The sequence below is a fragment of the Protomyctophum bolini genome (genome assembly GCF_963924005.1).
Source record: "Protomyctophum bolini genome assembly, chromosome: 12".
NCBI lineage: Eukaryota > Metazoa > Chordata > Actinopteri > Myctophiformes > Myctophidae > Protomyctophum > Protomyctophum bolini.
In genome coordinates, this window is record NC_137873.1 from 17,137,906 (window position 1) to 17,155,096 (window position 17,191).

A 17,191-nucleotide genomic window follows, 5' to 3' on the forward strand; every position below is an offset into this window, starting at 1 on the left:
ATATGGCATTAAAAATTATTAATTTCTATCGTACATCTACAATATCACACGAGTCCCGTGGCGTGGTCGCAATTCTCGCAAATGAGGAAGTGGCGGTGGAGGCAGAAGCTCACTCTGCTGTCAACATATTAATTCTCTTTTATTTGTAATCGGTGGCGGTGCATATAAAATATATATTGCCCGCTGATTCCCTATGATGATCAGTCATCATTGACCACAACCGCAACCACTGTAGAATCCACATTTCAACCCGCCAGACAGTCGCGCCGACAGAGCCGCGGTGATCCGGTGGTGGTGACTGGTGATTCACTATAGCGACTTCCACCATTTCAACAAATAACCACATACAACCCGCTTCACATGAACGATATTGATGTAACCAGGAGTTTTGGATGGGGGTCAGATCATCGTCTGAATGACCCGTCACGTCAACACGAGAAACATGCACCGTTGTGAGGCTGCTGCCTGCTACTGCCACCAAGACCATGAAGCGGTACATACCGATTCTCATAATTTCAATTAAAAAAATCGTTAAGAATGTAGGTAAAACTAAGATTTGTTTTAGGGGGAATATATATTGCATCGCATAATTCGCGTATTCATTATAAAACTGTGCTCATTGGCTAAGACTCCACCTCACCTCCCCCTCACACCCCGAACTATACCAACGGTAGTGTCTGCCTGCAGGAAAACAGCCCAGCATCATCATACAGGGGATGCTAGAGGGAGATATATATGGATTTAAAATGTTGGCTTAAAAATTGTCTATATGACCTTAAACTGTTTCTGTCCATCCAACGTGTCCACACGTCCTAGGGAATCCAACCGACGCATGCATTGGACACGTCCTAGCGCATCCTCAATGATATATATATATTATTATTTTTTGTCTGACTCTCGGCCACCATACTTCGCTCTTCAGTCATACTCATATTCGCTCCCTCCATTGGCTCCCGGTCGCTGCCCGCACAGAATACAAACTCTGATGCTGGCATTCAAAGCAACCAAAGGCATGGCTCCCGGGCTCCCCCATATCTCACAAGTATGATTGTACCCTACAAACCCTCCCGCGCACTCAGATCAGCCAACGCAGGGAAGCTGGAGGTACCTTCACTAAAACGCTGGGACAACACTCCACACGTCCCAAGAGTAAAAGCAGCCATGTCTTTCTGATGAAATTTGAAAAATGTTGCCTTATATTGGTCATCTATGGTGTGGTATACAAAAATGGCCATAACGTTTTTACGTGATGTTTCCGGCAGAGCAGGCCTCTCATCCTGTGGACCTTAATGACCAAATGCATAGAAAAAACACGAATAAAAAGGTACGGCATGACATCACAGGTTAAACCCTATTCCTTGAGCTTTTGGGCCTGTGGCCCACTGGCTATAATGTGGCTTCAAAATAAGTTAAATCACTTTAACCCAATATACATCAGCTCTTTGAAAATGTGGTTCATGACATGATATGAAAAAGTTTGAGAACAACTTATCACACATGACAGATTCAGATGCTTTTGTTCTTCAGACAGAAAAATTGCAAGACATAACCAAAAGTGTTGTAGAACACACACCCAGGAAACAAAGTCACACCTAATAACCCCCCCCCCCCCATTTTTTTTGCCTTCACTAGTAGGACTGCATCAAAAACAACCCTACCCTACTCTAGCTAAGCAGCTAGTCAAACCTGAATGTCAAAAAAAGAAAGAAAAAAAAACTTGATAGGAAAAGCTCAGTAGCAGAGAAGACTTAATTGCCGTTGCTGGGAAGCCTGCCACCTCTGTTAAACTGAACTCTAGCTTTACATGACATTTCCTGTAATCTCGTTACCTAACAATCTTAACTAACAACACAGCTGTCAACAATGGCAGGTTGCTCGGGACAGCTTATGACAGTGTGACTTGCATTCTAGACCATCTTCAGCTGCATGTCATGGTCATTGTATATTGAAATGTCACAATAATCATTTTGACAGTTAAGCTAACATATTAGCAACCATGTAAGAACATATTAGCAACCATGTAAGCTCGATGACATCAGAGCAGTAATGCTCGGCAGGGTGAATAAGACGGTTAGCAGGATAGCTAGAGAGCTACTGGGTCAGTTTTTGGATGTCAGCTGCTGGCTGGGTTTTGCAAGATGTCCTCTGTCTTGTTGTTGTGTTGAAGGCTGCTAGCGTTAGCCTACTTTGTTTTTAGCCACAATGGCAGCTGGGGCTAGCATGCGTTACACTGAAATCGGCGACCGGTCGAATGGTGTGTTGTTTACCAAGTAGATCTCAGCTAAACTGGTAGTTGTGGTTGTTTACTTGTTTTCCATCACTGACGCTGTGCAAAATGTCTAAACATTTTCAAAAGGCAAAATCTAGCCGTGGCATTATTAACCAAATAACTGATTGACATACAAATATATATAATTTGTAATCAAATAAGGGGTTTTTTCCCCTCAATTATGTGAATATTTCTAACACATTTCCGACACATGAATGATTGTTTTCCATATTATTATTATAAAATAAAGTTATTTTGTTTTGACTGTAAAATCTGGTGATGTGAGGTTAGGTTCAAAGAACCAGAGCATTTCCCACGGTACGGTAGCAACATTCGACAGGTCACCAACTCCGCCGTGGCAGGCAGCTGCGGCTAACCATAGCAAGCTAGCCGAGCTAACAGTTAGCCGCCACTATGTTCGGAGGAGGAGGGGTAAAAAAAAAAGTGTTTTTATCCCATTTCTCTGTCGTGTTTCGAGCCGAAAAGTACCGGCACGGCCGTCGCGTGGGTGCGCGTTTACCTTTGTAGTGCACCCGCAGGTTGTTCTGCGACAGGCCGATGTAGCTGAACTTGTCCTTGGGGCTCCAGGAGCGAGGCAGCGGGGTCTCGTTCTCGTCTACGGCCGGGTACAACCGCCGCAGCCTCCGGTTGAGCTCCTTCTCCTGCTCGTTGAGCGCCGAGTCTCCGTGGACCACCACCGACATGAGGAAGCCGCAACCCCCCGACGACTGGCCCGACATGCCTTCCTAACCGACCACCTACCACCACCACAGTTTATTTCAATTTAAAAAGTAAAAACAAAAACTGGCTTGAGCAACAAGCCAGAGCCCACCCAACAGGGACCCGTCGCGTCGGGATAGTTAGCAGCGCAGCTAGCTACAGTAGCTAGCCAAGGCTACGCTAACTGGCTAGGTAGCCACTGTCTGCTAGTTAGTTAGCCCCCCCCCTGGTTGACATTAAGCTTGCTGACAACACAAAGCCACGGATCTATTCTAAAGCTGCCGTTCTACAACTAGACAGGCGTGTCAAGGGGTTCAGAGAGCGGACGTTGTCGACACTGCTGGACGTTTTGGGGACCAGTGCATTGCAGGGAGACAGAGTCAGAGCAGTGAAGCAGTAGACTAAACACACTCACTGAAGTATCTGTGTGCTAACCTCGATCTTTTGTTTGTTGTCTGAGGCTCTATCCTCCGATCCGATTGGTTCACTGCAGCTCCTGTCACTTCCTACAAGAATAGAATAGACCCTCTATGGTCAGATGCAGAGAGAGAGAGAGTGTGTGTGTGTGTGTGTGTGTGTGTGTGTGTGTGTGTGTGTGTGTGTCAATTTGATTGACATTTTTATTTCACAGTATGCAGAATGGGTACATTTCAAATGAATACAAAAACTGTTATTTTGTGAACGAACCATGATTAAGCATTACACTTGTTTACAACAGGGTCCACCTTTTTCAATTTATCAGAACATTTAAAGACGTACAAATATACACTTCTATAAAAAAGACAGGAAATCATCATATAAAGAAAGTAAGGAAAAACATGTACAGTATGGTGGAGGGTACTCAATTTACAGGGGCCAGTTTTGAATTGCAGCTGTCCGTAGGTGCTCTTTGAGAGTGGTTTTGAAGGAGTCAAGGGATTCACATGTCTTAATGGCTGTTGGTATGGCGTTTTATCACCCGGAAGATTTGCCTCCAGGATGGAACCTAGATAGGTCATTTCATCTTGCACCCAGGTGCAGATTCTAGTTCAGAGCTGAGGGCCTTTTCAACATGCAATTTGTTCCTGTCCGAGACCAGCAGTGCCGAGTCAGTCATCAGAACAGGAACGAGTTGCAGTCACAAGCTGATGTCATGTCGTTTATATATATTAGGAACGATATCAATCAATCAATTTCAATCAAAACTAAAACATACAGTGAAAACACCAAAAGACACAGAGAGGGCAGTTAATTACTACTCCAGTTGAGTCTAGTAGCTGATGAAAAATTATTATTATTGTTTTGTAAACACAAAGTTACTATGCCTTTAAACAAATTATACAAAAACATAATTACTCATCTAAACAAAACTAAAACATATACTAGTGTACTAAGTGACACAGACAGACAGACACAGACTGACTGACAGACAGACACAGACTTTATTGATCGCAGGAGCCATGGAACTTCAACAAACACATGGACAGATTTTTGAAGGGTTTTACTGTATGTATTTCCATCATGGATTTTCTGTGAGTTATTTCCATCATCTTCAGATTTAATCGTTCAAATCAATCTCACTGCTCAATAGTAGGCTACAGTTGGCCAGACATGGCAATGACAAACATAAAGGTACTACCAAAAGACGTGAAAGCATCATTATCAATATCACCACCATTATGTGTCTAACATGTTAAAGCCTCATGTTTCCCAGTGGTGAAAAGTACTAAGCACATTTCCTCAAATACTGAACATTTTTAGGTATTTTATTTTAATTTACTTGAGTATTTTCACAACATCAGTATACTTTTTTCTTGGGGCAGCCGTAATGTAGTGGGTAGCCGTCTGGTGATCGATCAGAAGGTCACTACAGCAGTATGTGTCACTGAGCAAGACACATGGACTTAGCCTTAAACTCAAGGAATAGCTGAGATTAACCTGTGATGTCATGACATACTTTTTATTTGTGTTTTTTCTATTCACTTGGTCAGAATGAAAGGTCTGCTCTGCCGGAAACATCGCGAATGGCCATTTTTGTATACCACACCAATATAACCAAGACAACCAATAAGGCATTTTTTCTCCAAATTTCATCATACTTTAAGTAGCATGTGACATGTCAAACTACAGCGTTTTCATGATTCTGAATCCATTCCAAGCATTAGTTTTGCACAAAAAACACTCCTTGACCTAGCTCTGTCAACTTCCGGGGCTCACACTCATGCGAGCCCCGGAAGTTGACAGTAACATAGCTCTAAATGCAACGCATTAGAGCTATGGACCAGAGCTATCCTTGGCCTAAAGTCGGCCATAGCCACTTGTGCTGACCTCATCACATGTGATGACAGCTATGGCTGTTTTTAGGCCAAGGAGTGTTTTCCGTGCAAAACTAATGCTTAAATGGATTCAGAATCATGAAAACACCTAGTTTGACATGTCACATGATACTTAAAGCATGATGAAATTTGGAAATGTTTGCCTTATATTGGTTATCTATGGTGTGGTATACAAAAATGGCCGTCACCACGACCATCTGAGCAAGTTGAGCAACCATCAGCTGCAATCAATCTTTCTGGGTGTGAGTAAAGTTTGACGCCAATACTTTTGGACTTTTGCTTGTAACATAGTATTTATATCGGTATTGTTAGTTTACTTAAGCAATAAATCTGAGTACGGGTAGGCTACGTTTTTTTACCACTGATGTTGTCTAATATTATGAATGTTCAACTTTGATTGTTTTGGCCTGTCTCTTTCCCAACACAGTGAATGGTGGCCGGTGGGACATGTGGAAATGTTGCTGGTTGCATCACAGAAAAGGAATCTGAGTTGATGTGAGACGTCCCTGTAGTGAAGGACTGGTTAGTCTAACACTGTGTCCTCTCAGGAAAATGCACATGTTTCAGATGGCAGCGAAGTGTTTTCATTAAATCTGATTTATGTTTGAAGTGTTTGTTTTAAGCTAGGCTACTTGTTGTAGCAGCAGATGCGTGGAGTCATCTACATCTGGGATATTCCAATTGTAGATAGTAGAAGAACCACATGATAGCTTTCCAAACTGACCCTTGACAAACCTCTGGCATTTGGTGTCTAACATATGGCATATTGGTTGTTCTCAAACATTTTTTCATGTCAAGAACCCTCACATTGATGTGTATCCACATGCAAAAATTGACTGTACGTGCCAGGTCCTCCAGAAGAGATTTACAGATTTAGTGTCAAACATTTCCAAACACTCTTTCTAAAATGTTCCGAAATAAGATGTACAAGCTTACAGGGACAAAGTGATGATACAGGGCTTAAAATGATTGTGATGCAATATTAACCCATTTCGCAGAGGACGCCCCTATAGAACCAAGTATATCTTATCTTAGAGAAAAATGCAACATTGTCATGGTTTCATAAGACAGACTAGTATATTTCACGTTTGCTTTGACAATGTAAACATGTTTTCTCATAGAGAAAAAGGCCCTTTGAATTTAATAAGATCTGGTTGCAAAAGGGGTGAAGTGGCCCTTTAATAGTGATGGAACGTGCAAGTAGGCAGAAACAAATCATGATATTAGCACCCTCTAGTGGCTCAGTATGAGAGGCCGTTATTATGAGCAAAAGTAGTATTATAGGTGCACTCAGAGAAGGCATGCCCTAAAAAAAAGAATGTGATCAGATTTTTCTGCACATTTATTTTCTATTTATGTTGTGAAAATGTCAAGATGGGCTTTTAATGAATTATTTGGGTCAAAATTGTGTGACTTTTAAGGTTTGGGAATGAATCCCACTGTACTTTAGTTGAGCCTGGTACCTGGCAAAATCTTAAAATACAGTATAGGCTACTCACTTACAGGATTAAAAAATAGCAGGTGGTGAAATGTGCTGGGGTGGCCCTTCTTTCCATTTATACTGTACAGTAGGCTATACTATTACTAGTAATGTACAGCCTACTTAGACTTAGGAGTTTTTGGTTATGTTGTCACATTTTATAACTCACTAGTAAAGACCATGCCTTCAAAGAATACATTGTTTTGAAGTTAAATAGATCCTTATTAATAGGCCTACTGCAGGGGAACTTCAGTTGCCTTACAACACAATATAATATATAGGCTATAGTGAAACAAAATGGAAAGTCCGCATTAAAGCTAAGGGTAGAAGCAACAAATAACTATAAACTAAAAAAATGGTAGAATGATGCTCCAAGATGGAAGCGATATCAACACAATATCACCAACATTGTGCAGCAACTTCTTCTGCACACAGCTGAGCAGAAGTAGCCTGGCTAATAAGCCAGACTCAATCCGCCGGCAGGCTTTTCTTTTTGCCAATGGCTGATTTGGTCTGGCTTATTAGCCAGGCTAGATCAGAAGACTGTATCCCCCTATGAAAACTTGAAATTGGACATTCTGTATAATGAGTACTTTTGGTACTTTAAGTAGCCTACATTTTTATGCCATTACTTTTGTACTTTTACTCAAGTACTTTTGAATTCCAGACTTCCAGACTACTTTGAATTCCAGACCCAGCGATAAGAGTTCTCAACTTGCCTGAAAATGAAGGCCCGGCCCATGGTTCTGAACAGCAGCTTGAGGGTAACAAAGTACAAACGATGCATGTGTGAGTACCAGGACACTATTAATAGACGATTCGCGAGGAAAAAAGTTTGTAGCTACTAAAATACCCGCATTAGAATGAAGACAACTAGCTTTCTACCATTCTAGCTTCATTTTACTGTGGGAGGGGTGGGGAAAATGGAGAACAGGGGGCATCTATGAAACAATTCAAGGCCAAGATGTATGTTGGGACAGGATTATAGGCTGATTCAGGGTAGGCTGCATGTGTTTTGGTGTGGATTTCTCCTTTAACGTAGGAGGAGAGCATACAATGCATGAAATAATTTATACAATTCTTCCTTTTCAGGTTCTTTCCCTTTTCCAGGACATCGGTAGGTATTTCTTTCCACAGGTCGAGCAGGTAGGTAATTTATTTCGGGGCTCACGGTAAGTCTTTCATTTAATATACATTTTTCCTTCCACAGGCCGCCCTCAGGCAAGTACTTCGTTCCTCGTCGTGTGTAGCCAGGTAAGTGTCAGTAGCATGCATTCAGATAGGTTCAGGTGTAGGTTGACTATACAAGGAAACATGCCATTAGTGATTTCTTCTTATTATATGTGTTGAGAGAAATTTGTGAAAGTGTCGGAATGAAGTGAGGAATGAAGACTGCAAACCTTTTATACCTCTCTCCAGTGTAGTAATCAGATTGATCCAGGAGGTAAACTGGAATAAACGCCCCTCGATGATGCGGCCAGGTCGTGGGCGCAGTCTTCTAGCCCACAATGCGTCACACTGTGAGCTTGTAGATCAGATATTTTCAATTTGAAAAATAGATAATCAATCAATAAATCGGCTTGATAGTGTATATGTTTTTTACTAATAATCTAAATGTAGCAGCCTGCAGGTAACAAACACTTTCAAATAAAGTAGTGGAGTGGCGAGACACCCCAGGTGAATAGGGAAAAAAAGTTAAATAATAGCTATCACAATGAAACTTCTCCAGTTGATTACTTATATTAAAAATAAGATTTTCAGTCTTCTGAAATTATATGTTTAAATATGCAAATTATGCATTAAATGCGTTCATTTGCATACATTTCGGGACGATAAATCTGAAGATCGGATAAAGCCAGGTTCAAAATTATCATTTCATTTTGTTGACACATTAGAGACAAAGAAAATTACACATGGGATTTTTGATATCTCTAATTATCACACTATGAATGAGACTGGAACGTTTGGTGTATGTGAGTTCAACTGAAGTGGAGATTCTTTGTCCCAGGTATGAGGAAAACTTATTTTGAGAAAACAGCCTAAAGATTTGTATTGTAAAATTCCAAAACGTTTTATTTGAAGCCACTATTTGGAGACAAAATATCTCATCCAAACCTTGGCAACAACAACAACCAAATATGGTCACTTCCTTTGTACCAACAACCAATCATGAAAATAGAGATGGTGGATTTTCACCCAGAAAAACGAGCTGTCATTGGCTAAAATAAACTATCAAAATAAACATCTAAATCTGTATTTTTAATGTGTATTTTGCTTTAGTTTGAAAGAAAACATGTTTAGGAAGCAAAATAGCAAAAAATAAAATAAAAATAAAAATCATGATTTCACCTGTAGTGTCTCGCCTTAAAGGTACAATATTTGCCTCTGAGATGTCATGGAGAAGTATTGAAAATGTGAATGCTCAAATGAAGTAAGTACTGTACCTCAAAATTGTACAGGGGTGTAGTGCTACTTTTAGAAGTGGGGAGGAGCACATTTGTGCACTTTCTCTCTACACCAAATCTCGTCACCAAAAATAACAGATCATCAAGCTAAATTCCCCCGCAAAGTCTAATTATGTCAAGACTGTATATTATGTAGACTACCCAAACTTTTAAATGTGATTATATAATGGATTATACAATATGCAAAGATGAGAAAGAAAGAAGATAATAATGATAATAACTAGAACTGTCGAGTGCCTACTTGCTTGTTGCACACTAGGATGGCCTACTATAGTGCGCAAGCAGAGCGCGCAAGTATACTGTCGACCGCTACATACTGTCAAATCTCAGCTTCTCTGTGAAAGAACGTTTGAAATATTGAATTTTTAGGTTTAGCTATTTGCTACGTACCTAGTTTTTGCATGTAAAAAAGTAGTATTGTGAAGTATGGTAGAAGTTTCTATCTATAAAAGAAATACAGTTCTATCAATTTAGAACTGTCCTGGATCCATTTTTTGTTTCTCAAAGAAAAATAAATCATCGATATCTGATGAAAAAAAGGTATATAAACTGAGAGAAAATATGTTATCACGTATACTGTATAATTATTGAATTATTTATTTGAAATTGTCAATAAGGAAATGTATATGTAATTTGTAAGTTGAAGTTATACTGTGGTTACTTTGCGCCCCTTTTGATGCATATGTATCATCCCAGCATACTGTATGACGTCAGGGTAAACTGGTATAGCTATCAATGATGAGGTAATAAAGATGTGGATTAAAGGAACCAATTACAACCAGGGTGTAATTGGTTTTAGATGGTGACGTAATGATATGTTTTCTATGTATATGTAATTTTGTAAGTTGATTAGAGACGGCGCATACGCATCAAACATCGTCCTAGACGAAAAAACTATTACTTGCGCGCTCTGCTTGCACAAGTAGTAATAATAATAATAATAATAGAGCATTCAATTATTTACTATACCATATTACTAGTATATTTGTAACCATAGACTATTATTTCATTACAAAAGCATGATATACTTTTGACAGGACCAAGCAGCAATATAGAAATATAATATAGAAATATAAGTAAACGTCCAGAATTGAAAATACTTGAGTAACAGTTCAATATTGGCATAACAATTACGAATTTACACAAGGTACCATTAAAGGTTCTCAATATATAAAACCCTTTTGAAAATAGACAATCTATTCTACAAGCTCACAATGTATGTACGCAACGCAACGACATAACATGCAGCCACTCCAATGCAATTGTGTGTCCCTTTCACTTTGTATGTATAGGTATGTGTATGTAATCAATCATATTCTGGCATTTCTAGTAGCACAAGTCTGATGTTTATTACATTAACCGTTAATACAACCAACGTGTTAGCACTAAAGATGCCCCACAAACTGCAAATACCATCTGAAATGTACCCCACACACTCCACCACCCCCACCAGTGGTGGAAGAAACACTGTAATGTTTTAGTACAGGGGTCTTCAACAGGGGTCGTCTCCTCAGAGATACTGCTGCTATATATATATATATATATATATATATATATTCTTTTTACATTAACCACTTGAACCCTTGAATCGCATTCCTATTCTAGCCGAAAATATCAGATCTACAACAAGCTCACAACAAACTTGCGTTCTGAGCTTGTAAATTCCGGCTATTTTCGGTGAATAGCCAAAGGTCAAGTTTACAAAGAGCCAAAAACGTCAAGACGTCTAATTGCCAATTATGGACCGGATGCCACGGACGACAAGACGTGATCCCTTGGGTTTTTTATCCATATTTTGAAAATTCCTCTAATGCACATTACATGCATAATATAATTACAATTTATTTCTTTTTTTATAATGGGAGAATTGGCACTCAAAGCCTAAACTGGTGACCACCAGGTGGCGCTGAAAGAGTTAGAGGTCTTGAAACACACACTTAACATGAATCTCTTTCTATAGCTATGGGGTCCTTAGCCTAGAAATGTTGAAGACCTGTTTTAGTAAAAGTAGCAATACCACAATATAAAAATACTCTGTTACAAGTAAAAGGTATGTACGGTATTCATAATTTGACTTGAGTGAAAGTACAAAAGTATTGATCAAAATATACTTTTAAATATATAACATTGAAGCAAAATTACCTAATGCATGAATGTGTTGTTCACTTTAATGTTGCAGTTGGTAAATGTGGGACTCCATTTAAAAACGTGTTGCTGAGTAGATTAACCTATAATAATACTGCATAAGCATGGGCACAGTATTCTGTTGTAAATAATTGTAGTGGAGTAAAAAATAAAATCTATATTTTGAATAGAAAGTAGAAATATATTGTTGCAGAAAACTCTTATCTCCATATTCTAACCTGTTGTGTTTTGTGGTAAATGAATGCCTTATTTACATTACATCTACAAGCCACAAACTTATATTGTTGCAGAAAACTCTTATCTCCATATTCTAACCTGTTGTGTTTTGTGGTAAATGAATGCCTTATTTACATTACATCTACAAGCCACAAACTTATATTGTTGCAGAAAACTCTTATCTCCATATTCTAACCTGTTGTGTTTTGTGGTAAATGAATGCCTTATTTACATTACATCTACAAGCCACAAACTTGAAACGCAGCGTGAATCGACAGGTTTTGAGTTTGTAGATCTGCTACTTTTTAAATTTGAATCCTGAAAGGTAACAGTTTTGGACACATGAGGTTTCCAGAGATGATAGTAAATGGAAATAGCCTATACTCAAGTAAAGCAAAAGTATGCCTATCTCAAATTATACTTAAGTACAGAACTTGAATAAATGTATTCAGTACGTGCAACAGTTAATCGAACTGATCTATTTTCAAAAATAGCTTGTAGTTCTTGCTATTGTCGCTACTTGTGTGTGACAATCATTATACAATGTAATATAAAAGGGGCTTAAGTGGTTAATCATACTAAACAATTTAGTCGATTATTAAAAAATGTATTAGAATTATTTTTGCGTGGATTCATTGATTATATAAATAATAAAATATATGATGCATTTGCTTCTTGATTCATCGGTAAAAGTAATTAGGATAAATCGCTAAGAGAGTTGCAAGCCTAATACTGAGGCCACTGCCCAAATTAACATGAACTAAGATTTGGAGTAGTAGAAATTTTGGATCATGGTAAATTCAGGGGTTGAAAGTTGAAGTAGGCCTATACCATTAAAAAAACATCTAATTTTAATTATGCTTTAAGAAGCATGCAATGTGTCAAACTATAGGGTTTTCATGATTTGGAAAACACTCCTTGGGCTAAAACGGCCATAGCCACTTACCCAAATGTGCCCAAATGTGATGAGGTCAGCACACCTTGAACTATTACTATTGCAATTTATTTTGGGTCACACCCCTTTTTAGCTTAGATTGACTGGCCTAACTGTGAATGAACTGAAGAATGAGTCAGCCGTCCCAACGATTCAGACATTACTGTTCCCAGTCATGTACAGCACCCATAGCACCATGTAGTCAAAATGGAACATTCCAGGCCTCCATGGAAAACAAAACTATCGTCCAAATGTTGTTGTCCTTTGGGGTGGTGGTGGGGATAGAGGGGCCAGGCTATGGTGGCATGCAGTCCCAGAACTCATGGCAGATGCACTGGCAGAAGCCGTAGACCATGACCATCACCAGGCTGGCAGGCACCAGGCTCACCAGGAGCACGCCCAGAGTGGTCCTCTGCATGATGAGCAGGTAGACGCCCATGGGCAGCGAGCTGAAGTACAGCAGGCCCAGCGCCCACACCAGAGCCCGGGCCGACGTCTGGCACAGGAGCGCCGCGCAGTTCCACACCGTCCACCGCTGCGTGATGGACGTCATGGAGTCCGTGACGGACGAGCGCTGGCCTCCTCCTCCTCCTCCTCCTCCTCCTCCGGAGGAGGACCTCCGGATGGACGCCAGTCCTAGCCCCGGCGGATAGGAAGCTCCGTGGGGGTTATGAGGCTGGTGCTGCTGCTGGTGGGCGGAGTCCTGAGCGCCGAGGCCAGGCGGCGGCGGCTCCATGATGGTGATGACCACGAAGTTGGGCGAGCCGCGGATGGAGGAGTAGGTGGTGGCGGTGGAAGTGGCGGCGCCGCCGAGGGAGGAGGCGGTGCCCCCTGCGGTGGCCGTGGCGTAGCAGCCCACCAGTGAGCTCAGGTTCCCGGGGCTGAGCAGCAGCTCAGTGGTGCCGCCCTGGTGGCGCTGGTGGTGGTAGCGGAGGTTGCGGTGGTTGTGGCTCTGCAGCGCCAGCACCGCCACCAGGCCGCGGTCGTCAGGCAGGGCGCCCACGGCCCCCGCCGGCCCCGGCAGGCCGGTGACGTAGCGGCAGAACGGGCAGACCACGGCGTACGGTGGGGACTCGCCCAGCGCCAGGATCTTGGCGAGGCACTTGGCACAGAGGCGGTGGCGGCAGTTGAGGACCTTGGGCCGCCGCCCGCCCAGGCTGAAGGGGCAGTAGCAGATCTTGCACTCCAGCTCGTCCGCGCTCAGTAGTCCCTCCTCCATGGCCACGGACACGCTGCTCACCCCTCCGTTGCCGTCGTCGCCCCCCCCTCCCATGCTCCTGCCGTCCACAGTGTCCTGTCGCTGGAGCATCCTCTCACCTGGACTGGACGGCCCGGCGGTCAACACAATGATGATCCAGCCATGGAGCAGGGCGGTCAACACAATGATGATCCAGCCATGGAGCAGGGGGACGCGATGGTGGCCAAACAGAGCGTCCCATTGAGGCTGATGGGAGAGACACGGGAATCAACTCTGGAGAAGGTTTGGAGTGTGCTGCACTCTGTTGTGGACTCACTGTATGTGTGTATGACGTGTGTGTGTGTGTGTGTGTGTGTGTGTGTGTGTGTGTGTGTGTGTGTGTGTGTGTGCGTGTGCGTGTCAGTCAGAGAGAGAGAGATTCGGAAATGGGCATGTGAGACGCGGTAGAGCGTGAGAGGGAGTGGGGGGGTGGGGAGTTGCTAGATTTCTGTGTGTGTGTGTTTGTGTGTGTGTGTGTGTGTGTGTGTGTGTGTGTGTGTGTGTGTGTGTGTGTGTGTGTGTGTGTGTGTGTGTGTGTGTGTGTGTGTGTGTGTGTGTGTGTGTGTGTGTGTGTGGCTCTGGGCCTCGGGGTGCGAAGACCAGAAGTTGGGTAACTAGAGAGAAAGAGTACAGAGGAAAATGTACTAAGCTAGAAAGAGAGATGAGAGAGGGCGAACGAGTGGGGTAGAGAGAGTACTGTAGAAAGTGAGGTGGAAAAAGACTGGTGGAGGGAGAGATGGAGAGAGGTAAAGAGAGACAGAGAGAGAGCGATAGCTAGAGAGTGAGAAGGGGGTAGAGAGGTCATGGATGTATACAGGCTAACTGTTAACACAGCACTAGCACAGAACAAGCAGCAACAACAAAGCAGGGTTTGTACAGAGGGAGCTCTGGTATGTTCCAGGACAATCTTTTGTTAGGCGCTCAAATTCAGTCCAATTAGTGACTCTGTCCCGCACACACACACATCCCACACAGAGAGAGAGAGAGATAGCACATATTGCAACATGCAAGTGACGGTTGAGCATGTCTCGACTGTGTTTGTGTGTGCGTGTGCGTGTGTGAGTGTGTGTGAGTGAGTGAGTGAGTGAGTGAGAGAGAGATGAATGAGTTCAAAGAGGATGCTGCTTGTCAATTAATCTACTTAAGACCTCTGTACAATGAAATTTGAGTCCTTATAGTTAAGTTTGAACATCTTGGGGCAGTAAATGTGAATTCCCATCGTGTCATTCACTGCCCGTTTCCGTATACTAGTCCATACCCGTTCTGGGATACGACATAGGCTACGTTACTCCCCCCTGGCTCCCCCTCTATCCACCCCCCATATATGCCAGTGTGCCACTTATATATAACGGGTGTCCCTGTGGCACACCCGTTATGCCATGCTCAGCTGATCACAGCACAGAATGACACACCTTCCAGCCAATCACAGCGCTCAATATCTGCGGACCCATTATCTAACATGACAACACCTTCCAGCACGGAACTAGAAATACACTCTGTCGAGCTGCCAACTTGTGCCTACAAGAAGGCTATTGGCCTACTTGTGGCCACTTGTAGTCCATGAATGGCCTACTTGTGCACGAGCAGAGCGTGCAACTTACCTCAACTTATACCGTACTTTATACCTCATACTTTAAATGCTTAGTATGAGGTATAAAGTACAGCAGCCTTGTGTTCATAAAACAGAAAGATTGGGTATTGGGTAAGACTGACGTTATGTATCTTTCAGGACCTTTCACTGCTTTGTCTGACTCAGCTACCGCAGTGGATATTTTGACATTCCGTTTTTTTTTTGGAATGTTGCCACTACTGTTGGAGCAGCCATAAATTAATTACACAGGTTCATCTCGATGTTCTGGGCATCTTTGTAATGTTAGTGTTAGTAAAAAGCAGGTAAAAGAGTAACGTTTGAGGCAGACTAACATCAGTCACTCTACCGTTCACTGTAGTAGAAGAGATGCGCCTGGTGAGGGTTTAAACCCCGCATCTACGTCGAGTCCGCCTACAGGAAATACGTAAGCTGCGACCATGAGACCTGTTTCTGAATTAGTCAATTCACCTGTTTCCTAGGCTGTGTGTGTTCCACTTCATGTCGATTTGATCCAATGAAATCCAATGAAACTGGTCAGATGACCAATGATATCCAATGAAATCGACAGGAAGTGGAACAAACACAGCCTAGGAAACAGGTGAATACAAGAAAGGTCCCTCCTCTCATGAAATAGGTGCTTCCTGACTTTTGACCAATGAGACTAAGTCAGTAGCTATTTCCGGTAGAGAGAGAGGCTGGCTCTGTCAACAAAAACATGTCCTATCTTATTATTTATACCTTTAGCAGAGTTCTAATTTTGAAATAAAACAATAATGATGAATTAAAGGTACAATGAGAACGTAGTTAAACATAACGGAAATAAATGAAATTGAACAGTTTAACCCAGTAAAGAAAAATATAATCATTAAAATATCCTGTCTGATAGTACATTTTAAATCAGTACAAAATACACTCACTAGTAATAGTTTCATAGCGCTTCTCATTATTCTATAATGACAGAAGATTGTTAAGAGTCATCTAAGTAAATGTTGAAAACAGCTATTCAGTGAAAGATATAAGTCTCTCTCTAGCCCGACTGTCACCAGAGGATTCCAGATTGGGGAGCAAGCTTCAAAAGGTTAGAACAATAGGCCTTTTGGTTCAAGTGTAAACATTATTTACTATGGTAAATAAGGAGTCTTTGAGTCAGGTCTCTAACAGAAGGAACATTTTCACATGAGTCAACAGACTTTGTCAGAGAGAACTTCTTGTTTAGTTTTAACATTACATATTAAGTAGTGATGAAATATGCTATATGATTCACCATATACCACACATGTATTTCCATGTATGAGCCTGGGGGGAAAAGAACAAGTTTCTTGTGGTCGCATTTACTATGAAATCATACATTTCCCGTCAGTCAGTCTCTCAAAATCCCCATGGTGCCCACTGCCCAGGTCTCGTGACATCACGTGACATCATCAGGTATGGAGATCCCTAATGTCATAGTAAATGTAAATGCGACTCTAGTTTTCGCCGGCTGCCGGGTGCGGCTGCACTAATAACTTTGGGGCGGGCCCGTCTAGAGTTTGATTGGACAGGTGTCAAAAGGGAGACATTGAAGAGGAAGGATGGATGGGGAAGGATCAACATACAGAACAGGTTCTGACATATATGGAGATCTAAGGGTTTGAGGTTTGAGGTCAGATGTAGAGTTGCTGGCCAACATCAGGGAACTCCATATATGGGCTTAATTGTGATAGTAGGTTCTCAACAGGCCCGGAACCCTGTACACTCAAGAGAATGTTCCAGCTACCACCCTTAGATCTCAATATATGGAGCTGACCTGTTCTGACATTCCATATGTTGATCTGACCTC

At 41.9% G+C, this 17,191-nt stretch overlaps 2 protein-coding genes across 2 annotated transcripts in view; both read right to left on the minus strand.

Annotated features, from left to right (window-relative positions):
* ranbp9 (RAN binding protein 9) overlaps window positions 1-3,423 on the minus strand; it is a 40,634-nt gene extending 37,211 nt beyond the window's left edge. Inside the window, exon 1 of the mRNA XM_080778765.1 lies at window positions 2,790-3,423. Within this exon, the coding sequence (XP_080634891.1) occupies window positions 2,790-3,009 (220 nt within the window). The 5' untranslated portion in view covers window positions 3,010-3,423. The remainder of the gene's footprint in view (window positions 1-2,789) is intronic.
* Window positions 3,424-12,839: 9,416 nt separating this feature from the next.
* rnf182 (ring finger protein 182) lies at window positions 12,840-15,232 on the minus strand (the record flags this gene model as incomplete). The annotated part of the gene is made up of 2 exons (XM_080778919.1): window positions 12,840-13,988; window positions 15,194-15,232. The coding sequence occupies 2 exons, from the start codon at window positions 15,230-15,232 to the stop codon at window positions 12,840-12,842; spliced, it is 1,188 nt and encodes a 395-aa protein (XP_080635045.1).
* Between the last annotated feature and the right edge of the window lie 1,959 nt (window positions 15,233-17,191).